Source organism: Diceros bicornis, unplaced genomic scaffold, assembly GCF_020826845.1.
Source record: "Diceros bicornis minor isolate mBicDic1 unplaced genomic scaffold, mDicBic1.mat.cur scaffold_225_ctg1, whole genome shotgun sequence".
NCBI classification, from domain to species: domain Eukaryota; kingdom Metazoa; phylum Chordata; class Mammalia; order Perissodactyla; family Rhinocerotidae; genus Diceros; species Diceros bicornis.
This window is the reverse complement of record NW_026691109.1, coordinates 346,336-373,004: the sequence shown is the minus strand read 5'-3', so window position 1 is coordinate 373,004 and position 26,669 is coordinate 346,336. Positions and strand designations below refer to the sequence as shown.

The 26,669-nt window shown below is 37.7% G+C and overlaps 1 protein-coding gene and 2 long non-coding RNA genes across 3 annotated transcripts; all 3 read right to left on the bottom strand.

The window, feature by feature from the left end:
* Nucleotides 1-4,383: 4,383 nt before the first annotated feature.
* On the bottom strand, nt 4,384-9,265 carry LOC131402685 (uncharacterized). Its single transcript, XR_009218890.1, has 3 exons — nt 9,230-9,265; nt 7,146-7,228; nt 4,384-4,759 (listed from the first exon to the last, which is right to left on the bottom strand). It is a non-coding gene; the product is annotated as an uncharacterized LOC131402685 (long non-coding RNA).
* On the bottom strand, nt 9,264-26,244 carry LOC131402682 (centromere-associated protein E-like). Its single transcript, XM_058537284.1, has 4 exons — nt 26,044-26,244; nt 17,279-17,464; nt 9,302-9,337; nt 9,264-9,269 (listed from the first exon to the last, which is right to left on the bottom strand). Exons 1-4 carry the CDS (start codon nt 26,242-26,244, stop codon nt 9,264-9,266), a joined length of 429 nt encoding a protein of 142 aa, XP_058393267.1.
* On the bottom strand, nt 19,985-24,283 carry LOC131402681 (uncharacterized). The gene is made up of 3 exons (XR_009218887.1): nt 24,229-24,283; nt 20,698-20,988; nt 19,985-20,074 (listed from the first exon to the last, which is right to left on the bottom strand). It is a non-coding gene; the product is annotated as an uncharacterized LOC131402681 (long non-coding RNA).
* Nucleotides 26,245-26,669: the final 425 nt, after the last annotated feature.

The following is a 26,669-nucleotide window of genomic DNA, read 5'->3' as shown; positions in this document are numbered from 1 at the left end:
GAAAAGAAAGGGCTAGGTCATGGGAGCCCTCTATGCTAGGCGTAGTACCTGGGACTTGATCAGGCAGGTAACTGAGCAGAGGGAGTGTGTAGGTTGTTTGTTCATATGCTATTTAAGCGGGTTCACTCAAAACCCACCCCACTCATGCTCCCCTGCCTTTTTCATTATAAGGATGATAAAGAAATGACAAGTAATAGGCTATACTGGAGTATATGAGGAAGCCATTTGTTTGAAACTAATTTGGCCTGACCTTGTTTTTTCAAAAGGGCCTGAGGTGGCCTGTAGAGCATGCATTGTAATCTGCTTTAAGAATTTACTATGTCCCGAAGACAAGAATGATTCCCCTAAAGGAAAAGATGCAAGCTCTCCCACATCAACATTCCCTTCAGGATAAGCATCTCTCCCTAAACTAAGAATTAATTACTGAGCTGCTGTGCTCACCTGTGACCACTCACCTTGTGACCACCAACCTGCTGTGTTCACTGACCTGCTGTGCCAGCAAAGCAGTCTCATGAAGGTTGTAAAAGGGACATTCCTGTCATATGTGATGTATGCTCTTTGTTCCAACACGGTGTATAAGCACTCTGTACACCCTGGGCAATAGTCCTCAGATATGGCTCATAATAAATTCACCCTAATTTTGATTTATAGACTGATGACGGATTATTTGTCTCCACAAGGGGTGGAGAATGAAACTTTCAACTTCCTAGCCTCCTTTGCTGCTGTTGGCCAATGAAACGTGGGTTGGGCTTTCTGAGGAGGGCTTCCCTTTTGGATAGAAAGGCCTTTGGCTTTTGCTCCTTCCATTTACTTGGGGCAGTGCCTGGAATGAGGATATGATGCCTTGGGACATAGCAGCCATTTTGTGACTTGGTGTCAAGTCAGAGGCACACATTAAGAACAGTAGGGAAGAAAAGGTACCCCGTTCCTTGAAGACAGGCTTAAGACAATAGCCCTAAACCAACCCCTCTGGACTTTTCACCTGAGAAAAATGAAGGGTGAAATGAAGGGAACCATAGCACCAAGGACTCAGCGTGGAAACCAGCAGCACAGTGTCTGTTACATCTGTGCTTAATAATGTGAATGATCATTAGAAATTCAATTACAGTGGGTGGCAAAAATTGCCCTGAAAGTGTTTTAAAGCCCTGACTTAGTTTCTGCTTGTGTCCACCTAAGGTCTGTGGTAAAGCTGTCACTCACTGGCCCACTGTAGCTCCTAATCTGGGGCCAGTGACAGTAATCACACCCAGCTGTGCTCCTTGCTTTACAAACAACACCTTTTCTTTGACTTTTGAAGATTTTGGAATAGACTTTTTATGAATATGGCAGTTCCTCAATCAAGACTCACTCACGTACCTCTTTCTTGATGCAGCTGTCTTCAGCCTCCTTTTGTTCACAGATCTTTGACAATTATGCTTACTCTACGACAGCGGAAGTCACGTGGTATTGCAAAGATCGGCTCACCCCTCTGTACAGTCACCGGACTAGATTCGTTCAGAGCTAGGGACTGTATCATTTTTGCCCTTACATTCTGATCAGCTCATATTAAATGCACGAGTTATCTGTTTTTTCAGATCCTTTTAGTGTAGTCTGACCATATTACTGCTTTTTAACAGTCTTGCAAGTTTCCATTGCTGATTTTCATCATTGTTCCTTCAAAATCATTCATCATATGATACTGAAACTCAGATCATGAGTTAAGCAACATTCTGAGGGAGACGTCAGCAAGATGGAGAAATACACAGTCCCAGCTCTCTTTTCCCCACAGACACAGACTTACCGGCAATATATGGACCAAAACACTTTGTGAGGACTTCAGAAGTCACTAAACAATTTGCAGTACCCTAGTCGAGGGCAAAGCTGAGAACACCCACCCTGAAGTGGGTCAGAAGAACCCTTTCATTTTACCCACGGCCACCTTTCCTTGAAGCGAGCACAGCGCAGACCTGCTCATGGTTTCTCACTCATGGGCAGTAGGGGAAAGAGGCGAGAGGAGAATTCATGCAAATTTCTGTCTTTTGGAGGGCTGCCCGCAGACTGGTTTGTGTCTCACCTGACCTGAGTGCTGATGGAACTAGCATGGTCTGGCACCAGAGGGCCTGCAGTGCCCCAGACAGAGGCTGGTGTGGCTCACCACCATCAGGAGAAGGTGCCCAACTCACAGTTTCATGCTCAGAAGGCAGGGAGGAATGTAGGCCATGTGTCTTGTGTGCCAGCTTTTTCGAGGGCTGCCATCGGGACTGGTTTCTATCTCACTTGATTTGGGGTGCTGCTGGGGAGCTGACATAATTTGGATGCCTGGGGGCCAATGAGAACAAAGGAGAGTGGGATGGCTTCCTTTTGCAGCACCAAAGAACCTGCAGTACTGCAGACAGACACCAGAGGGAGCAAGAGATTATGAGCGCCTGAAAGAGAAACTGGCCAACCTCTCCAATTGGCAAATTATGCACACAAGCCTAGAGAAGTCACATCCCGCCAAAAAGATTTCAGAGGACCTCACAATCTAGCACTGGGCTGATTGACGAAGGTCTTCCCCTGTATGAAGCAGCCCACAAAGACTGGAAGAGGTGGCTGCTTCTTCAAACGCATAAAACTCAGCAAAACGTCAAAAAGTACACAAAGAAACAGAGAAACATGGCCCAATCAAAGAAACAAATTAAATCTCCAGACATCAACTCTAAAGAAACAGTGAACTATGAATTACCTGACAAAGAATTCAAAATAATAGTTACAAAGAAACTCAAAGATCTACAAGAGAATGCTGATCGATAACTAAAGGAAATAAGGAAGAGGATTATGAACGGAATGAGAATATTAAGCAGATGGGAACTATAAAAAGGAACCCAACAAATTCTGGAGCTGAAGAATACAATAACTAAATTGAAAAATTCACGAGAGGGGTTCAGTAGCAGACTTTATCAAATAGAAGAAAGAATCAACAAAGTCGAAGACAGATCATTTGAAATTATGCAGACAGAGAGGCAAAAACCAAAAAGAATAAAGAGCAGTGAAGAGAGCCTAAGGTATTTACGAGACATTAGCAAATGGACCAATATATGCATCATGGTACTTCCAGAAGGAAAGAGAAAGGGACAAAACGTTTCTATGAAGAAATAATGGCTGAAAACTTCCCAAATCTGTGGAAGGAAATGGACATCCAAATTCAAGAGTTAAGCAACATTCTACTAAACCTGATATATGAAGACTGATTATATTTTTAATGGCATTAAAGTAGTTATCACCCAGATGAACTTACCTACTACTTCACATTACTCTTCTTCAGTGGAGGAGCAGACATAGTAAAGAATCAGACCTTCAGCTGTGTCAGTGTTTTTTTTTTGGGTGCAAAGAACAAACAAGACTGCCGAGGGACATGCCTGCGGGAGAGGATTATAGGAAGGGAAAATTTCCCCTTCACCCTAGTGAACCCTATGACAGGATGTTAAGGTAAGGGAAATTTTCCAATCCATAGACTTGAAAGTCTTGCTAGATGCAATTCATAATCTCTTCCTTTGAATGAGTCTTCTTGCCAAAGAGCCAGGAATGTCTTGAAATCACTAACTCTTTTCTGAACCTTATGCAACTTGCTGTTTTATGTGGTTTTTCAAAGTCACGTGAAACAAAAGTAATATCGGATACTTTGTAAAACCATAGTTCTTAACCTCTTGTAGGGTAATAGACCCCTCGGAGAGTATGTTAAAAGAAAGAATGGACCCTACTATCCTAGAAAAATGAATCCACACACAAAAGTGAACATAAAATTTCAGAGGTTTTACAGACCGTGTGAAGCTATCCACAGATGCCTTATGTGTTTGTGGTGACCCCAGTGTTAGGAATATTACTTTGAAAGATATTGGTGCTGGCTGCTCATGTCTAAAATGAAAGGGTGGAATAAATGTTCGATGAGGTTCCTCCAGCTGTGAGTGAAGTGAAATAGAGCATAAAGTCAAGTAACAAGCCAACCAAGTGAGAGTGCTGGTACATGGTGTGGGGTGGGTGGGCAACAGAAAAGGGAGACAGATGTCTTGCAGTTGTTACAGCAAAGGAAGATTAAGACTAGAAACTGGAGAGGTCCCAGCACCTGTGATCCTTTAACAACTTAAATCCAGAAGGCGTGTATATTTTCACAGCAAAATTCAGTCAACAAATGAGAGAGGAGAGCCAAATACAGCCTGAGTACCCCACTGAGAAATATTAACTAACCTTATGTGGAGTTGTTACTGGAGCTACTAATTAAACATTTACTGAATGTGTAAAGTATTAAAAAAAGAGTGTATAATTTTGTTAATTAAATGATGCTATATATTAATTGATGTATTATCTAAGTCACGTGTGGATAACTTTACATTAATGAAATATACACACAGAGACTGGAAATTTCCTTCAATGACTTTATTATTTACAATAATATATAAAGAAATAAAACAATCCAGCTTCTAAAGTATTACCACATTCAGGAAGAAGGTATTGCTGTCACTTTTCTAAATTACTGGAATGCCTTAATTTCCTATTCCTTCATCTTCTAACTCTAGTAGCAAAGTGACAACTGAATTGAAATTAAGTTAGAGGCTGACATCGCTACCAATGACAGACAAATAAAGTAACAGATACAGTCATTTCCAAACAAGGGACACCAGTCCCCAGGAAAGTGATGGGAGAGGGGTCTACTGAGTCTGGCACGTAGGCACAGCTCTTCCTGACGACGTGTGACAGGGGACCCGATGAGGATCCACTTGCTCAACTCCAGGTTTTTGTTCTTCTGAGAAAAAAATAAAAAACAAAAGTCATCTCCTAAAAAATACACAAAAAGCAAGGACGACTGGCGGTGGACAGGATGTTAAAACCGTAGAGACGTGAAGAGTGAAAAATGTCAATGTGGTCATTAACTTCCTCAGGTTTGGTCATTAAAAATGTATATTTCACTTCAGCAGAGTTGGAGAAGTTTATTCCCCATTTTCTGACAAAATGAATTGTTAAGAAAACCCTGTTGCACATAAAACCGAGAAGTAATAAAGTCTTATTCAGAATGCATCAACTGAAGATTCAAAGTGAATCAAACATTAATTAATTGAGTTTGATTTTCTTTTGACCTATTTTTAGGAAAAAAAAACCGTTATGCTAAACAAATAGTGTGTATTTTAGAGAATATTTATCATCTTCAGAAAAATTCCCTTGAGCCTTTAAAAAGCACTACAGCTACATCTATTTCTTTATAAACAATATTTATTTTCAAATAATTATATTCATAAAAGTGAATCTAGCGTAACCGCTCTTATCAAGTATTTTAAGTTGTTGAGATAATTCAGAATACCTTTTATAATTAAAATTAAGAACTGACATTAAAATATTTTAGACTGATATATTAGAGACTATGTCCTTGAATTCTGAGTTGGTCAGTTTTTGATTTATATAATCCTCTAGACTACTCCTTTACTTATTTCACTTAAAAACAGTTACAGAGAGATCCAAATATTGACAAAAGGAATTAAACATTTGAATTTGTGGGGTCTGTCCTGTGACAGCAGCAGTGAGAGCTGTCCCTCACTGTCAACGTCCACAGCATTGGAGTCTGTCCCCATGATGGCAGCAGGGAGAGCTGTCCCTCACTGTACCCTCCACGGCAGTGGGATCTGTCCCAGTGATGGCAGCAGGGAGAGCTGTCCCTCTCTGTCACCCACCACGGCAGTGGGGTGTCACCTGTGATGACAGCAGGGAGAGCTGTCCCTCACTGTCCACCTCCACAGCAGTGGTTTCTGTCCCCGTGATGACAGCAGGGAGAGCTGTCCCTCTCTGTCACTCTCCACAGCAGTGGGGACACCTGGAGGGCTTCTTCCATGACACAGTTTGTGTGGGGTCCACCGCCAGTCATTCAGTGTACTGTCACTACTCAACACATATTCGTTAACTAAATAAACCTTAGAATGATAAAGCATACATTATTAAGTATTTTATACTATGTCTGTAAAAGAACTGTTTTGTAAAATTTAGGTAAAATTGCAGAAAACTGTGAGGTGTTTATAAAGTGGAATAATCCACTGGGTCATGGACTATTTACACAGGAATGGCAAAATGTGTGGGGAAGATTCTCAATGTCCATTTCTTTTGAATTATTTTGAATTCAGGTACAATATATACCTGAAAGTCACTTAAAAATCAAAAGTAATGTTCCTGATGATTCTGTAAGAACGAAAGTTTCATTTTTATCCCTTGAAGTTTTCCAGGTAGGAGCTGCGACTGTCCTGCGATAGACACTAGGGCCGTTCACACTAAATACATACTAGACGACATCTTTAACACTATCTCTATTTTTTTTTTAAATGAGTGGACAATAACATACACAGATATCATCTTACGTTTGACGACAGCTAGCATGTTCAGCGTGCTTTCACACACGACTCTGAGTCTGACCCTTACAAGTCTATGGATAATCTAGACGGTCAGCTGTCATCCTCACGAGCGCACAGGCCGTCGTGTGAGGGTCCTCAGCCTGGAGACTCATTTCTGACTTTAGCTCAGTGATGGTCCCACTACACAAAGCTGCCCCAATGGCTGGTCAGGATTCTCTTTCTTCAAATGCAACACAGGAGGTAGAAAAATGGGAAAAGGTGTAGTTTGAGGAATGGATATGCAGAAATTGGATCATTGGATTTGAAAACAGTGCCTAAGATAAGCTTCAGTTTGCCAGTGATCATCAATGCTGTATTTTCAGTATTAAGAACAAGTAGGATAACATTAACTTATTTTTACTGTGTACTGATTATATTTTTATGGTGCACATGATTAAAATCTATTAAGACATGCTTGTATTTTTATTGGGAAGGGATCTTCTACCCTGATAGTTAAGTCATTCTTTTGTAGTACTGAAGGTATCTTCACCAATATGTAAAGATGTGACAATGCAAGGGTAAAATTCATATTTTTCCAGAAGCTATAATGGATAAATAGTTGAGAATACAGCAAACTAAGGAGATGTCACAGGATATATATGATCCCAATGAGTTCCCTTCAAAGATAATTCTTTCTAAATTAGTGATTAACTTAGGTTTATTCTTGACTGTCTCATATATAATAGTAGTCTTCAAATGTGTAAGTATGCTGAGAAGTGAGATGGAAAGCATCAGGAAGTATCAGCATTTTCTACTTACTTGAAGTTTCTTGGGCCTGTTGATTTCCTCTAAGATTACATCTCAGTCACCTCCTTGCATCTTTTGATCCTCGACAGCAGCTTCTGTAGGAGTAATTCTATTAAGAACAACAGAAATATGTAAAATGCCAGCAACTAATTTTAATGGAAGAATAAACAGAACTGCTGTCAAGAATTTCCTGATAAGATACATCACATTGACATAGTATACTTAAGCAGCAGCAGATAAGTCCCCAAGATACCCTCCTGATATCACACACTTGAAAGCTATAAATAACACCATCAAATTGGAAATGTTCTGTTTGGTTGCAGGGGATATTTTTTTTATCATTAAGATACCAATTCTTTTTAAATTTCTGAAACCCCAATAGCTATTAATTGGATATTGAGCAAAATTACATTTGGGGGCACCATAAAACAAATAATTGGGTCGTTACCATGAAGCACTAGAAACATCTTGAAGCTACAGAAATTACCAGAGCACAAAGGCAAAAAGCAGCTTCCTGTCTACATGGTCAGGCAAGCAAACCCATGCTGCAGCTCTGATCTGAGATGACACAGTCAGAGGCCAAATTCTGCTTGTTGGGCCCAGTAGAGAAAGACATTTTGTGAACTGTTTGAGCATGAATTGGCAATGCTAATTTATGAGACTTTCTGCCTTTCTTAGAGACTGAAACTATCTGCTGATTCTATCCTGTAAGTCAAAATGCTTTTTATAATGATGAATTTAATAGGTATAAACTCCATGAAAGCCAACAGTCCTATCGACTCAGATGATGAGTCTGGTGAGGACGCATGAAGAACGCATGAAGATTCAGAGTGCTACTTTTTGGGCAAAATTAGATATCGTCACTTAATATTCATTCATTAAACACTTATAGGAAGAACAAAAAGTGTTAGGAGTCAGAGGGTATCTTAAGAAATGCTCTAATACAAACCTATCCTTTTATTGATTATGAATGTGAGGACCGGAGACATTAATAATTGGCAACATTATATTTCTAATTCAGATTCCCTGACTCTCTGTTTAATTTCCTTTTCATTATGCTACACCACAAAGGACCTTAGGAACACTGTTATATGTGATACTATATGTAAATAAATCAATAAAAAGAGGATATGCTCTTGGGCACTGAGTACTACAATTTAAAAGGAAATACAAAGGCGGAACTGGTGGTGTAGTGGTTAAGCTCACATGCTCTGTTACGGAGGCCCAGGCTTCCCAGGTTCAGAAAGTGGGCGCAGACCTACGCAACACTCATCAAGCCGTGCTCTGGTAGTGTACCATATAAAGTAGAGGAGGATGGGCACAGATGTTAGCCAAGGGCCGATCTTCCTCAGCAAAATGAGGAGGATTGGCAACAGATGTTAGCTCAGGGCTAATCTTCCTCATCAAAACAAAACAAAATTAAAAAAATAAAAGGAAATACAACCTTTACACAAAAACATAACAGGAATTAAAAAATAAAATTAAGAGAACCAACAAAAAGCTTTGTCAAACAACTAAAGACATGCACACGTTCTGAATACTCACCTTCAAATATAAGGCCATATATTTTTTATTTTTTTGGAGAGGAGGACCAGCCCTGAGCTAACATCCAATGCCAATCCTCCTCTTTTTTGCTGAGGAACACTGGCCCTGGGCTAACATCCGTGCCCATCTTCCTCTACTTTATATGGGATGCTGCCACAGCATCGTTTTAACAAGCAGTGTGTGGGTGCGCGCCCGGGATCCGAACCGGGGTACCCATGGCTGTCATAGTGGAGCGTGCACACTTAACTGCTTGTGCCACCGGGCTGGCCCCCATAAGGCCATTTTTAAGCTGGTTATATATTACTGAGCAAGAAGCATCCAAAGACATAGTATGTTAGTCATTGATCAGAATTGTGCTTGTTTTTAAAATCTTTGTATTCGTAAAGAGAATTTAATAAATTTGAAATCTGTAGATGTTTGTATTTATTTTACAAAAAGCAATAATAATATCTTAATATATTTTAAAAAGTTAACTAATGCAAAGAAATTTAGACAGTTTAGAAGGGAAATTTAAGCTATTGAAGTCATAGTCAATTGAGACAAAGACATACTCCTTCTCCAACTTCTTGGCATTTCTCTTCTTCTCTAGGTCTACTTTCACCAGCTTGCTGCAGATATTCTACTTCTTTAGAGAGCTTAGCTGTTAAAGCAACATTTTCCTAAATTTTTTAAAGAAAGGACAAATAAAGTAATTTTAGAGAAGTTTCAAAGTCTTGTTGACTACCTTGATCTGGTAAGAACATTTTACAACAGCAAACTACAAATATACAAAAACAGGAAAGGCACAATTCTTAACCCTAAAATGAATAGCAAATAGATATTTGATGTGAAGTATATTTGAAGCTATTGGATGGTAATGTGTAATTAGAAAACCTATAACTCATTTCTTAAAACTAATATTTTCCCAATTGATAAACAATATACCTAAACAAAATGAAACATAAAGGTTGAAAAGAACAAAATGGGTAGACAAAGGGAAATGAGGAAAATGAGAAGAGATGAACAACAATATAAATATCAAAGTAGAACTGAATTCAAGGCACAAATTATTATATAACATTATTGGAGATATTCCATACTCAAGGACAGTTCTATCTAGTTGTATAAATGTATCTACTTCCTACTCAGAGAAAAAAAATTATTCATATATCATACAAACATATATATAAATCTTTTTAATAAATATATTTCATTTCTTAGAGCAATTGTAGGTTTACAGAAAATTTGAGCAGAGTACACAGAGTCCCCATATACCCTTGTTCTCCTCCTAGATTCTCCTTTTACTATTATTTTATAATTTATTTATTGTGGTCACTTTGGCTTATAACATTATAAAAATTTAGGGTGTACATCATATTTCAATTTCTGTGTACACTACATCCTGTTCACCACCCAAAGACTTATTACAATCCATCACCACACACATGTAACTAATCACCTCTTTCACACTCCTTCCTCCACTCTTCCCCTCTGGTAACCACCAATCCAATCTCTCCCTATGTGTTTCTTTGTTGTGGTTTTTATCTTCTATTTATGAGTGGGATCATACGGTATTTGACTCTCTCCCTCTTAATTATTTCGCTTAGCATAGTACCATTAAGGTCCATCCATGGTGTCACAAATGGGCAGATTTCATCCATTTTTATGGCTGAGTAGTATTCCTTTGTGTATATATACCACATCTTCTCTATCCATTCTTCCCTTGACGGACACTTAGGTTCCTTCCAAGTCTTGGCTACTGTGAATAATGCTGCAATGAACATAGAGCTGCATATATCTTTTCAAATTAGTGTTTTCACATTCTCTGGATAAATACACAGCAGTGGAATAGCTGGATCATATGGCAGTTCTATTCTTAATTCTTTGAGAATCTCCATACTGTTTTCTACTGTGGCTGCACCAGTTTGCACTCCCACCAGCAGTGTATGAGAGGTCCCTCCTCTCCAACATTTATCGTTTCCTGTCCTGTTAATTATAGCCATTCTGACGGCGTGAGGTGATATCTCTTTGTAGTTTTGATTTGAATTTCGCTGATAATTAGTGATGTTGAACATCTTTTCATGTGCCTGTTGACCATCTGTATATCTTCTTTAGAGAAATGTCTGTTCAGATGTTACCCCCGTTTTTTGAGTTGTTAGTTTTTGTTGTTGTTGAGATGTATGAGTTCTTTATATATTTAGGATATTAATCCCTTATTAGATACACGGCTTGCAAATATCTTCTTCCAATTGTTAGGTCCTCTTTTTGTTTTGTTGATGGTTTCCTTTGCTACACAGAAGATTTTTAGTTTGATGTAGGCCCCTCTTTTTTTCTATTGTTTCCCTTGCTGGGTCAGACATGGTAATTGAAAATGTGCTGCTAAGACCAATGTCAAAGCATATACTGCCTAGGTTTTCTTCGAGAAGTTTCATGGTTTCAGGTCTTTAATCCATTTTTGAGTTAATTTCTGTGTGTGATGTAAAAAAATGGTTTACTTTCATTCTTTTGCATGTGGCTGTCCAGTTTTACCAACAGCATTTATTGAAGAGACTTTCCCTTCTCCATTCTATGTTCTTGGCGCTCTTGTAGAAAATTAGCTGTCCATAGCTATCTGGGTTTACTTCTGGGCTCTCGATTCTGTTCTGTTGATCTCTGTGTCTGTTTTTGCTCACTACTCTCTACATCTCTCACTGAGATGCGCCCAGCTCATATCAGGTGTTTCTCTTATCGCCAAAGGAATGTGCATCTTTCTGGTGATTTTAGGTTGCTTTCCAAAACAGGTGAATTTGTGTGTGGGCCCTATAAGAGCAGACTTTTCTTTCCCCTTATGTCCAATAGCTTCTCCAGAGGTATTCCCCTTTGTTGTTAGTAGCCAGCAAAGCCAAGTATTATGACACTTATCTCAGTTGTGCTGAGTTCAAAAGCTGTTTCTTTCAGTAACACTCCCCCACTCAGATACTCCACTCTTTCAGGGAACGCTTTGTACCTTGGAATTGCTCCCAGCTGTGAAGTGTCACAGCTGGGAGGTGGTTTTTTCCTCTCCCATAAGGAATTTCTGCCTCTCCTACCTCAGTCAGCATCATCCCTTTTTCTGGGGGTTGTTTTATTTATTTATTTATTTATTTTTTGAGGAAGATTGGCCCTGTACTAACATCTTTTGCCAATCTTCCTTTTTTTTGTTGTTTTTTCTTCCCAAAGCACCAGTACATAGTTGTTTATCATAGTTGTACAGTTGCAGCTCTTCTATATGGGACACTGCCTCAGCATGGCTTGATGAACGGTGAGTAGGTCCGCACCCAGGATCTGAACCAGCGAACCCCAGCCGCTGAAGTGGAACATGTGCACTTAACCGCTCTGCCACCAGGCCGGCCCCTGGAGATACTTTATATCCCATTTTCAGTTCTCTCTTAGGGGTAATTGTTCCAAGAGTAGTTGTAAATTCAGTGTGTTCATTGGAGGAGGTGAGTTCAGAGTCTGCCTATGCCACCATCTTGACATTATCTTTCTCTCTGATCATTAACATCTTGTATTAGTGTGGTATATTTGTTACAAATGATGAGCCATTATAGATACATTGTTATTAACTAAAGTTCACAGTTCACGTTAGAGTTTATTCTTTGTATTATACACTCTATCGGTTTTGACAAACGTATAATGACATGTGTTCATCATTTCTGCATCATACAGATTAGTTTCACTGCCCTAAAAATCTCCTGTGCTCCACCTATCAACCCCTCCCTGCCTCCACCTGAACCCTTGGCAATCATCAATCTTCTTACTCTTTGCCTAGTTTTGCCTTTTCCAGAATGTCATACACTCTGGAGTGGGCTTTTTAAAATTAGCAATATGCATTTTAAGTTCCTCCATGTCTTTTTGTGGCTTGATAGTGCATTTCTTATTATTGATGAATAAATCATTCATTTCTTTTATCGTTGTTACCACAGCCATACAATGGATTACTATTAGATATTGAATAAAAAATAAACCCATCTAAATAGGAACCCCTGGAGCTCCTTATTCCTCTAGGCTTTCCCACCAGTCCCCATAAAAACATTTGCACACACACACAATGGCTAGCAAAGACTAAAAAGGTGCAAGCTTCCAAAAATGAGATGCTCAACTTAAGGAGGTCAATGAGCGGGTCAGATGAGCCCATTCGTGGAGGAGCCCTCCATTTACTCAGTCACAGCACCACTAAAAGACTCTGGCTTTCTGGACCAGATGCTGACATCAGGGACTCCCTGAGTACGTCACTGGCTGGAGCGGTGTCAATTTTGTAAGAAACTGTCCAACTGTCTTCCAAAGTGGCTGTACCATTTGCATTCCCACCAGCAATGCGTGAAAGTTCCTGGCTCCACTCCTCGCCGGCATTCAGTGTTGTCAGTGTTTTGGATTTTGGCAATTATGATATTTTGAGATACTGTGGGTGTGTAGTTGTGTCTCATTGTTTTTTGATTGGCACTTTTCTAGTGACATATGAGGTGGAGCATCTTTTCATATGCTTATTTGCCATCTGTATATCTTCTTCTGTGCGGTGTATGTTCAGATCTGTTGTCTACTTTTTACTTAGGTTGTTTGCTTTCTTATTATTGAATTTTAAGTGTTCTTTGTATATTTTAGATAACAGTCCTTTATTAGATATACATTTTGCAAAAATTTTCTTCCAGTCCATGGCTTGTCTTTCACAGAGCAAATGTTTTCAATTTAAATGAAGTCCAATTTATCAATGTTTTTCTTTCATAGACCATGCTTTTGGTGTTGTATATAAGTCAATGCCTAAAGATCACGTAGATTTTCTCCTATCTTATCTTCTAGCTGTTTTCTAGTTTTGTGCTTTATATTTAGGTTTATGATCAATTAAGTAACTTTTTGTGAAAGGTGTCCAGTTGTTGAACACCATTAATTGATAAGACTATCCTTTTCCATGGAATTGCCTTTGCTCTTTTGTCAAAGATCAATTGACTATATTTTTGTGTATCTATTTCTGGGCTCTCTATTATCTGCCATTGATCAATTTGTATACATTTTGTTTTAAAAGTTCAAGGAACTCTAAAAACATTTATTAATTTTGATGCCAAACAAAAATTTCAATATATTCTAAAAATTCAGAAATCACAGTAATTTTTTGCCACAATATAATGAAATGAATTAGTATATATAACAGTTTGAAAATAATTCTTGGGTAAAAGAAATCAAAATCGGAAATGCTGACTTAGAAATGAAAGACAATGAGAATTCCATATTTCAAACATATGGCATGGGACCAAAGGTGCACTCAGGAAATACTGACAGCCTGAAACAGTTTACTAATAACCTGAAAACATACGTTCTTAGCTGACATCATCTATTTATCATATTTTAGATGGATTGTGTTTCCTTGGTCTACTAGCAAAAGAATTCCTTTGAGAGTCTGATTTGAATTACATTAACTTTAGAAATTAATTTGGGAAAAACTGATGGTTGTACAGTATTTAGGCTACAATCTAGGAAATGACATCTTTCTTATTTTAAACTACATGCTCTTCTATATTTCCTTTTAGTGTTTTGTTGTTTTTTTCATATATGTTGCGAAATTTTTTGTTAAGGTTAGTCACTCGAGCATTTTATTTTAGATTTTATTCCCGTTATAAATAAGATCTTTTTCTCCTATAGTGCAGGATGTCCCTAAAGTTCTAGCACAGGTTAAATTGTTAACAAATTCACTGCTACTTTATCTAAATAATTTGTAAAGCTACAACAGAGGAAACATATTAAGATTTAAACAAAACTGTTAATGATTCATTTGTTCATATTACTTTCTTCTATATTCACGTAATAAACCCTATATTATATTGGACAGCTATATCCAGGCAAATTAAAATAATGGTGAATAGGGTAAAAGTTAATATATTTACATTTTATTATGCCAAGTCTTGAGTTAAATACACTTTGTTGCATTTTATAGAATATTTATAAAATATACAGAAACAAATTCTTAAATAGTCAAGCTGTATAAAGATTTTATGGATACCCTGTGATTTGCTTTCTTTCCCCATGGGCGCTGTACAATGGCAAACCCTATTATAGTATCTCAGTGTATGCAGGAAAGATAGTTACCTCTCTGTAGATACCTGTCTCAATCTATACTGAGCATGGAGAAATTTGTGGCTCACTCCCTCTTTTTTGAAACACTACCTCCACTTATATCAAGGACCTGGACCCACTCTCTCTTGCCCACCCCCCTTTCTCTTTCACTCACTGGCTGCTCCATTTCAGTGTCTTTTGTTTACCACACATCTCTTCTCCATGATGCAGTCTTCATCCAGTCTCATGATTTTTATATGCTGATGATTCCCCAAATTTATACCTCAAGTCTAGATCTCGTTCAGACTCATACATCCAGTTGCCTAAGTCACATCTCAACCTGGGTGTCCCCAGTAGGCATTTCAAATTCAACATGTCCAAAACTGAACTCTGATTCTGCTTCCCTGGTTTCAGACTTGCCCTTCTGGCAGTCTTTCCCATTTCCATAAATGGCAAGTCTATCCTTGCGGCTGCTCAGGCCAAAAACGTTGGAATCATCTCTGACTCCAGGAAATATGAGAGGTACGTTTTGCTTTCTGTTTGATAAATGAAATCTAAATATTCCCCAAAAAACAAAAGAAAAAGAGGGGCCTGCCTGGTCTCTTAGTGGTTAAGTTCATGGACTCTACTTTGGTGGCCCGAGGTTTGCAGGTTTGGATCCTGGGCATGGACCTACACACTGCTTATCAAACCATGCTGTGGTGGCATCCCACATACAAAATAGAGGAAGATGGGCACAGATGTTAGCCCAGAGCCAATCTTCCTCAGCAAAAAGAGAAGGATGGGTAACAGATGTTAGCTCAGGGCTACTCTTCCTCACCAAAAAAATAAAAAAAGAAATATGAGAGGAAGAGATGTGTGCTACTTCTGGGCCAAAGACTTTAAGAGTAGAGATTTGGAGACAATTTTCAGCTTCTCCATCTTGTCTCTTTTCTGTGAGCCTGATCATGGACAGCACACAACTTGGCTTTAACCATGCAGATGAAAATAGCACCGAGGGAGTGGTGGAGAAACAAGATGGGAGAATGTGACGCTCTGAATGATTAGGTGGAATGGAGACACTCGCCAACCTGGAACTCACACTTTTATGTGTGAAATAAGCTATTTTGTTTGAGCCTTTGCATTTTTGCTTGCCTTTGTTGTAGTAGCTGGCACATCACTAACAAACACACTCTCCTGGATACTATTTTCAAAGGGCAGCCCTTAAAAAATTAAGTCAGACCTTATCCTTTTGCTAAAACCCTCTGATGACTTCCCATCTCACCCAGAATAGAACCCAAAGTACTTACAACAGTTTCTAAGACCCTTTATGATTTGGCTCTCTGCTACTTCTATTTCCCCCTCTATCACTTGCCCACTCTGCTCAGGAAATGCTGGATTTCTGGCTGTCTCCTTGAACATGTCTCAACTACTTGCATGTCAGGGCCTTTGTATTTGCTACTTCCTTTGTCTAGGAGGCCCTTCTCTCCCAGACAGCTCACCCTGTCACCTCATCATCCTAATAGTGTGGCTCTCCTCATCTCCCCTTGCAAAATCACATTCCTACTCTCACACACCCCCTCTCACCCAGCACCTCTATAACCCTATGTGGCTTAATGATTTTACATTGCACTTTTTCCACCATTTGACCCGCATATATACTTGTTTATTTTCCGACTTCCTGAATCAGAATATAAGCCTCTTGAAGGAGGCTTTATTTTTCTCCATTACTGTTCACATGTCATCTAGAACAATGACTAACACATAGCAAGTACTCAACAAATGTGTGCTTAATAAATAAAAATGTGATAATTTAACTATCTGAAATATTAATTACTCTTAAAGATGCTAAAGCTTTACAATTGATTTTCTTGGTTTTTGGTTCTAACTGCAACTGTCTAAAAACAAAATTAAGATTATTTTCTCTTGCCTCTCTGTTTCATGTCTCATTGAATGGACCACAATTTTCAGAACAATGTTAAATAAAGAAAAGAGCAGACATTCTTGACTTGTTCCGAATTTTGGAATGAAAAGACCACTGAAGCAGGAACAGTGAACTGAAATGTCTATTAAGTTTTGATCCAAGTAACAGAGGAGTGGGAAGTGGCTTGGGGCTAAAATGAGAGGGAGGAAGGATGTGATGAAGAAGGGTGTGACTGGTGTAATGGCACACAAGCTGAAAAACATTTAAACTACGTTCTCTCTAGAGAAAAAAGGTCAGATTCAGCCCATAGGCTACCAGGGGATTAAGTAGGGAAAAAAAAGAATTGTAAAATGTACTTATCTAACAGAGTGTGAAATATTTAGATAAGAAGCATTTTCTTTGAAAAATAAAAATATATATTTTTAAATGTAAAGAATATTTAGGTTTTTTAAAAATAACTTTTTTAGGAAGATAAAAGTAATCATTATGTTGCATGAAAAGATACTCCTGCATTTAATTTTCAAGTTGTCACTTGCTTTTTTTTGAAGCTTGATTATAGAACTTCAGACGTAAAAGATCAGAGTCCCATACTATCTGCCAAGCTCAACAATAAAAGAAAGAATCTCTTTCATCTATAAAATGAATTTGTTCTTACCTCAAGGTTTTGGACAATTGCTTTTGCTTTTATCAGGTACTTATTTGTATCATCAACTTTCAAAAGCATTTTATCTATGGCATCATTAGTCATCTCTTGTTCTCTCTGCATCTCTATAATCTTCTCTTTTTTGTCCTTGGCACTTTTTCTTGCTTCATGGAGTGCAGTTTCTAGCTCTTGAATTTTCTATTAAAAAAACACACATATATAAGGTCTGCCTTTGAGACAGAATCACAGTATATAAGTTTAAGACAAAGGTGATCATATACGGGTATTAAGTTTTCAGATTGCATTAACAAAGCATAGAAGAGAAGCCGAATGACACTCAATTTACATAGTTATTCTTTTTTTCATTTAGAAGCTGATGATTTTTGGACTAAAAAATGGCCCGGTTTTACATAAGCATTAGTGTTTATTTTATTTACTAGTTACCATGGTGCTAAGCATATTAAATAGGCACTTACATTTTAAATTAACATTAGTCACACAAAGTACACTTGTTAATTGACTCTTTAGAGTAATACATGTAACGTATCTTTCTCTTTCTTTTTATTACCTAGTTTTTACATTGAAAAATACAAGTATGTGGAAAAATTCAAAGGGACATAAGGAAGAGTAAGTTTCCCCACCTCAGAACCCACACTAAGTCTCAAGCGATGACTACTCAACTCTTTCAAGAGTATCCTTCTGCAAATTTAAGTATCTAAGAACATGTGAAAATACAGTTTATAAAAACAGTAAGTCATACACACAATAGTGTGTAAGAAGAAAGTACACACACAATAGAGCATAAGGAGAAAGTGCCAAAACAGGACTGTATTTGAACATCAAGAAGAGAGAAATCATGACTACAGAAGAAGTACTCAACTTTAACGTAGACAAAGAAGACGTCTAAATTGTTAATGATTTTGTTTACCTTGGTTCAGTCATCAATTTAAATGGAGACTGTAGTCCAGACACCAAGAGAAGACTGAGACTCAGAAGGGCAGCAATGAAAGAATTAGGAGAGATCGAGTGTAAGGAAGGGAAATTAGACACTAAGGTCAAGATTATCCACACTCTCATACTACCAATTACTATGTATTGGTGTGAAAGCTGGAGTGTGAAGAAGGCTCACAGGAAAAAAACTGGATTCATTTGAAATATGGTGTTGGAGGAGAGCTCTACGGATACCCTGGACTGCCGGAAAGATGAACAAGTGGGTCCTAGAGCAAATTAAGCCTGAACTATCGCTGGAGGAAAAAGATGAAACTGAGGCTGCCCTCCTTTGGGCACATCATGAGAAGGCAGGAATCTTTGGAAAAGACAATAACACTGGGAAAAGCAGAAGGCAGCAGGAAAAGAGGAAGACCAAATATGAGGTGGATTGACTCCATAAAGAAGCCATAGGCATGAGTCTATAGGAGCTGAGCAGGGCTGTTGAAGAGGATATTGCGGACATTATTCATTTATAGGGTCGCCAGGAGTCAGAGCTGACTTGATGGTCCATAACAACAAATATATAGTTCTGTTTTTTGTGTTGTTGTTTATTTATTTATTTATTTATTTTGCTGAGGAAGATTAGCCCTGAGATAACATCTGTGCCAATCGTCGTCCATTTTATATGAGTGATGTAGGTCTACACCCTGGATCCAAACCACAAACCTGGGCCACCAGAGCGGAGTCACCTGAATTTAACCACGTGGCCATCGGGCCCCTGCTTTTAATTTTTTTTTTTTAACTTGAAAATGCATTTTCCAGATCTTGTTCAATATCAACCCATAGATGTCTCATAATTTTGTTTTCATGGATACATACATCCTGTTTCATGGAGGTATTATAAACTAATTAACCTGTCACCTACCAATGAACATTTAAGTTATTTCCAGTTTTTTATACGTACACAAATACCTTATTTTAAACACCTGAATTTGTTCATATGTATAAGAGTATTCACATACACACACATGCAGGTTTTCCTGGAAAATGTCTGTTTCTTTTGGTCCACCCAGAACTTATTTGTGTTTAATGAATGAAGTAGGAGTCCAGACTTACGTTTTCAAGAAGGCTAGCTGGTTGTTCTGATGCAAACACTAAGTAAACCATCGTTTCCCTACTGAGTTGACTGCTACCACTGTCATACACTAAGTTCTCATACTCATTTGAGTGTACTCCTGAACACTCTACTCTGTTCCACTCCTCTATTTCTACATCACCACCAAACTACTCTATGCTACACTAATTTGGCATAATTATCAAACTAATAGCATATGATTTACTCTCTGATGGGGTATTCTTATTTCTTCAAGGCTTTCATGAAGTTTCTTACTCAAGTGTAAGTTATCCATTTCCACACTACTCATAGAGAAATTTTGGCCTCAAATTACTTCTTGAATCGTTCCATTTCATTCACTTTTTAAATGAGATTTATTGACATATTGCATTTTAAGAAGTTGAAGTTCTTTTTTCTGAAGTTCTTGGATCTTGAGATAAGTATAAAAAAAGTTAGAATGCAAACAGAATTCCTTCAAGGAAGGAAAACAGTGTCTATTTGTTACATACGCGCACATACCTATGTCTACATATCAACTTCTATCTGCTTTCTCATTTGACAAATAATTTCATACAAAATTTCTCCCGAAAGAACAAAACACATACCTTTTTCTGTAATTCATCTTTTGATTTATTTAAATCATGTTGAGTACTTGAAATTTGACTTGGGTTTTCTGAAACTCTTTCTCTCAACTTATCAATAGTTTCTTGGTGTTCTTTCAAATGCATACGAGCAATTTTTAGTTCTTGTTGTGTTTCTAGATCCTTTATTATTAGCAGAAATTGAGAAACATGATAATATAAAGACACATTACCTTTTCTTAATGATGAACTAGGTAAACAGTCTTAAGAAATACATGTTCATAGTTAAAAACCACCACCACACCACCCCAAATCAGAACAGTACAGAAGGATATCAAGTAAAACTTCCTGTCTCTCCCCTCGCCCATCCCAGTCCTGCTTCCTGTTGAACTGGGCCTCTTGCTCTTCTCCTTTCAGACCACTTGCACAGCTTTCTGGATCAATGTCACATAAAAAGTGCCCCATTCTTATGCTTAGCATTCCATTATACAGACAAACCCCACTTAGCCAGTGCCTTATGGCAGACACTTGGATTGCTTCTAGAGTCTGTTCACCATAAACAGTATTGCAGAGAATGCTGCTGTATTTCTGCCCAAATGTGTGAATATATTGGTAGGATAAGTTGCTAAAGTGTAAGTGCCTTAACAAATGTATATGCTGAAACATTTTTAATAAGATATTGTCAAACTGTCTCCCTAAAAGGTTATAACTTACATTTTCACCAACAGTACCATTGATTTAAAAGAGAAGGAGGCTTCTTGTATTTAAAACATGTTCACTGGATAGGAAGAAAGAGCATAACTCACTCTAACTATGGTTTCTTGTAGGTTTGCCTTGAGTTGGTCTCTCTCCAGTTTGAGATTCTCTTCTACTACTCTTAGACTATCTCTTTCTTTCATTACAGATTTCATTTCTTCAAGGTTTTCATGAAGTTTCTGAGCCAGCTCTGAGTTCTCCATTTCCATTTTATCCAGAGTTAAACTTTGGGTCTTGAATTGTTTCTTCAATTTCTCTATTTCAGACATTTTTTTCTGTGTCTCACTGACATCTTCTTTTAACTTAAAAAGTTGATGTTCATTTGTCTTAAGTTCTTGGATCTTAAGATCATCATAAAATAACATGTTAGGATACAGATGGTTTTTAAGGGAAGTATCAGGAATAGTTTCTAAATTGATTAAAACAATAGGCTTCCATGTGACTCAATATTCTGCATAATTCCAACAGAATTTACTTTCTTTTGAGGTATAATATACATAAGCACACTAACCTCAAGTGTATAGCTCAATTATTCCTGACATACGTATACGTCTATGTAATTACAGCCCAGATTAAAATACAGAATATTTCTAGCACCCCATGAGGTTCCTGGGTGCCCCCTTACTCCAGCCAACCACTATTCTGACCTTGATCATCCTAGATGAGTTTGCCTGTTTTTGAACTTACAAATCACAATGTATGTATCCGTTCTCCTGTTGATAGGCATTTGAGTTGTTTTCAGTTTTTCACTATTATGATTAGAGCTGATATGAACATTCTTGTACATATCTTTATGTGGAAGTATGCATTCTTTTCTCTTAGGTACATACTCGTATATGCTGGGCCACAGGCTGGTATACGTTCAGTGTGAGTAAACACGGCCAAGCTGTTTTCCAATGTGGCTAAACTGTTTTACATCCCCAAAGGATTTTAGGCACAAATAAGTCAGATATCCAATCAAATAAGCCTCCCTTCCCCCAATACCTTTTCTTGTAATTTAGCATTTGAATTTTCTAAATCCATCTGCATATTTGATATTTCATCTCTCTTCTCAGAAACAATCCCTCTGAGTTGATCAATAATTTCCTGGTGCTCTTTAAGATGCATGTGAGCAATTCTTAGTTCCTCTTGTTTTTCCAGATTCTTAATCATTAGAGAATTTTAAAAACAGTGATATATCTTAATTTTAACTAGTATTTTCTTAATGAAAATGATATATTTTCTTAGTATAAATAATAAAACTATTACTTCTTAATCTACATCTTTGTTGTTAGAAAATTACAAACTTATCCCCCCGTCCCTACCTCCCCACAACCAACTCCTAATTCCCAAAGGCAAACATATTACATACGTACTATTCTATAGCTTGCTTTTCCCCCTAAGGGTTATTTTGGGCTTCCATAATAGGACGTGCAAATCTATTCCATGGTTTTATTATGTGCTGCATAGTATTCTGACATAGTGCTTGTGTTTACCCAGTTTCCTTCTGATGGACATTTAGATTGTTTCCCATTTTTTAGTACAAATTGCTACAATGAACAACCTTGTGGTGTGTATTTCTGTATGTGTGTATAAACATAAATATATATTTATCTTAACAATTGATTAAGTGTACATATAGGATAAAGTCTATAAAGGAAATAATGGTTGCAGAATTTAAAATTTTCAAGAATACCAAACTATGTGCCTAAAAGTTATATCAGTTCACGCACACTAATAGTACCCCTCATTTCAAAGAAGGCTCACTACTGTCAGAAAACCCCATGTCTCCTCACTAGGGTGGGGAATGAGTGTAACTTACTTTAGCTTTCAGCTCTCTCAGGCTTTCACTGAGCTGGTCTCGCTCCATTTTGAGGGTTTCCTCCACTCTTCTGAGGCCATCTCTTTCCTTAGTAACAAGTTTTATTTCTTCAAGGTTTTCAAGATATTTCTGAGTCAACCTGAACTTCTCTGCTTCTATACTTTCCAGGGTTGAATTCTGGACCTCTAATTGCTTCCTAAATTGCTCTGTTTGATGCGCATTTTCCCTGAGATCATTTTTTGCCTTAAGAAGTTGATGTTCTTTCTCCTGAAGTTCTTGGATCTTGAGATAATCATACAATAAATTATGATATAGACAGATATTGATAGAAAGCTAAATAATAGTTTCTAAATTAATTAAGGCAAGTAAAGACAAATCTTTGCTTGTCTTCAATTTTAGGCTAATTCATATACTGTTTCTTTACACAAACGACCCGATTCAAACTGTCAGTTACTCAGATAACAACCGAATGTGATCTTATTTGGAAATAGGGTTTTTGCAGATGTAATTAGTTAAGGAATGAGAGGCTCTTCTAACTGGACTAGGGTGGGCCCTAAATCCAATGAGAGTGTCCTTATAAGAGATAGGAAAGGACACGCAGAGACACAGAGAAGATCATGTGAAGATGGAGACAGAGATGGGAGTGATGTAGCTACAAGCCAAGGAATACCGAGGATAGCTGGGAGCCAAGGATAACAAGAGGCCAAGAAGGACCCTTCTCTAGAGCCTTCGGAGGCAGCATGGTCTTCCGACATCTTGGTTTTTGACTTCCAGGATCCAGAAATGTGGCAGAATAAATTTCTGCTGTTTTTAAGCCACCGAATTTATGGTAATTTGACACAGAAGTCCTAAGAAACTAGCATAGAGTCACTAGGTAAATCAAGGAGGCAAAGTGAATATGAGAAAAATTTAAAAAGAAACTGACTAAATATACAGATGTAGCTGTCAAACTGTAATTCCTCATCTCTTAAAATCTTTTTGGATAATTTATTTTTACTTCCAACAAGGTCTTTAGGGGGTGGCCCACACAAACATTGAAGCATTAACTTTTACATAAGGCTATTGATTTTACTTCTTTAGGAGGAGAATGAAATAGACAGGAGGTTTCAGTAAATTCAGTTAGGTTATAGTCAAAGGGATGAGAATTACGAGAACACATGTTAAGAAAGCATCATTCAACAGAAGCACAATGGAAACAGCAATGTATTATTTATAATGCAAGTGGTACTGTTCTTAGAAGAAATAGAAAGTTCTCAGTGGGTGCCTTTTAGAATTACTGGAGCAGTACAATTGTTACAAGAGTCTTAGCTCTTATGCAAATATACTATGACAGCACCTTACTTCCATTAAGGAAATGATTCAGGAAATTGTAAACATCTAAGGGATGGCAATAGTGACAAATCTTACATTTTAGAGAATGCCTAATACAGGTCTATAAGGGCAGGGGCTTTGTTTTATTGACTAATGTATCTCAAGCACCCAGAGCAGAGCCTGGCCCATGGCATTGCTCAATAAATATCTGATGAGTGAATATATCATGAGTAGTTTAGATGAACCAAGGCCCCCCTCTCATCTCAAGACTCCAGGATAATGTAATCCTCACAAAGGACAACAGCAACATCTTCGTGTGAGCTGAAACTGTCCAAAACATTAGCAGTGAGATCTGACCATCTGGGAGGCATATTCTATTTCTGAAATTTAGGTCTACTGGGATAAAAAATTATTACCAAAAAAAGTTTAGTCAGGAAATATGGCCAGGAAGGTAACTTTAAAAATTCACCTTTTCCTTTAGCTTTTCTTCAGCTTCTGCCAGTTTCTCACAGGTCCTATAAAGCACTTCCTCTTTCTTTATGGTATGGTTCTTTTCTTGTACAACTATCTCTTGTTGTTTTTTAAGCTCACCTCCAAGAATTCTTAATTCTTCCTGGTTTTCAGTGGCCTAAATTTTTTTAAAGTTGACATTAAAATAAATACTAGGTTACATTTAAGAAATCAGATAAAAATCAGCATTTACCTCAGCCTGAAAATGGAGGAATCATGGCAAAGTATATTGGAAAAGACCTATTGAAAAAGAACATAAGTCTTTATTTTAATCATGTAAATGCCAAGAATCTGCTTTCCTATGTTGTTTCTTTATTGCTCAATGTACATTCGCAGCATGAGAATTAGAACTGGATCTAACATTCTATCATGAGAGGTTTGCTTGTTTTCTACCCCTAAGCCAAAAGAGACCATCTCTACACTTTCATCAACTGATGATGAGACTCTAATTATGGGCTTTTCATACACTGGGATGGCTTGTTTTGGGGCATTGATTTTGAGCAAGCTCGAAATAGCAACTGTCCTTTGCTAGCACGACTTGGGCTAATCTTACTTATTATCTTTAAAAAGTGACATTCTCCACTATCAAGACCAAAAAACATTACAATCCAGAGACTGAGAAGAGAATATGACCTTTGTCTGTATTCTTATTTACATTCAGATATTTTGAGCAAACAGACAATCCCAAGAAACATGAAAAATTACACAAAAGGTCAGGTTCTACCGTGATCCACAGCAAACTTTTCAAAATATTAATTTCTATCTATTACACATTATATTGCCCCTAAATATAAAAATAAAGCCTAAAGTAGGTTTGAAGATACTGGCAAATATTAACAACAAGCAAACATGTAATTAGAGACAACTACAACAGCATAAATACAAGAGAAACATTTAGGAACAAATTAACAAAATACGTACAAGATCCGTACACTGAAATCTACACAACACATCACTGAGAGAACAGAGAGTTTATAGAAAGATACACAATAAGCACATGAATGATGCCCAATATCTTTAGTCATTGGGGAAAGGCAATTTAAAACAATGAGGTTACACCCAATAGAAATGGTTAGAATTAAAAACACCAATAATATGAAGCTTTAGTGAGGATGTGGAGCCATCAGAATTCTCTTAATTTGCTGATGAGAATTAAACTGGTACAACTACTTTGGAATTGAGTCTAGTAAACTCTCATCAAGTTAAATATACATGTCCCTATGACACAGCTATTCCATTCAGATACTTACCCTAGAGAAATAAAAAACATACGTTCATAAAAAGATTAGTATAAGAATGTTTACAGCAGCTTTATTCAAGAGTCAAATAGCGTCAATGACTCAAATTTCCAACAATAGGAGAAAAACTAAGCAAACTGTGGCCCATTCATACCATGGAATAGTACCCAGCAATAAAAAGACATGTAGAAAGAAGTGAGACACAGAAGAGCACATGCTGTGTGGTTCTATTTGTGTGAAGTTCTAGAAGAGACATGGTGATCTGAGGTGGAGAAACATCAGGATAGTGACTCTACGGGGCAGAGGGTGAGGTGAGGATTGACAAGTGGATGTGTGAGGGAACTTCTTGTGGGTGGAAGTGTTCTGTATCTTGACTGGGGTGGACAGTACACAAGGGGACACATTTGTCAAAAGTCATCAGACTGGACACTTGCAGCAGATACATTTATTGCGTGTAAACGATACCTCAATAAAGTTGTAAAAACCGGAGACACAAAGATAAAAACACACTACCAAGTACCCGGTGCTGAACTCACCCTGTCAGTACTCTCCCTCAGGTCAGTCTTCAGTTGCTCCTTTTCTGCGGTAACACACTCTAACATTTGTCGCAGCTTTTTTTTCTCCTGTATCAAAGAAAATATCATTCTCTGTTGTTCAATCAGCTCATTATCAACATCTGCAATCAACACTTGGGTTTTTTTGGCTTCCAAATTCTGCTTTCTATCTATGTCAACCATCTCATATATAAATACAATAGAGAAGAATTTCTTAGTTTTAATAATAACAAAATAGCCAACACATATTACTTATTATGTACCAGGCACTATTTTCATATATTGATACATTTAATCTTCACTATAACCTTATGAGGTAGGTACTATTATTATCTCCATTTGACAGGTGAGGAGACTGAATCCGAGAGAGGACAGGTCATTTGCCCACAGTCACTCAGAGACGTAGAGTCATGCTGTGAGCCCAGTGCTCTGGCTCCAGAGTTTGTGCTCTTGTGCCTGTGTACTGAGAAGAGCTACCTGGACAGCTACAGATGACCCACACTCACCTTCACGTCTGACAGGTTAACCTGACTTTGTGAAGGAGTGAGCCACCTTAAACTCTCCCCCTCTTTCTTTCCTTCAAAAGCTGGAAATTGTAACCTCTTCCC

What these genes read in the sequence shown, in the direction of transcription:
- LOC131402682 (XM_058537284.1), bottom strand. Translation starts at nt 26,244, where the DNA reads ATGGTTGACATAGATAGAAAGCAGAATTTGGAAGCCAAAAAAACCCAA. An exon ending in TGAGGGAGAGTACTGACAGG is followed by an intron (nt 17,465 to 26,043) that starts GTGAGTTCAGCA and finishes TTTTTTTAATAG; the next exon opens with AAAATTCAAGAGCTAGAAAC. An exon ending in CAATTGTCCAAAACCTTGAG is followed by an intron (nt 9,338 to 17,278) that starts GTAAGAACAAAT and finishes TAAAAAATTTAG; the next exon opens with GAAAATGTTGCTTTAACAGC.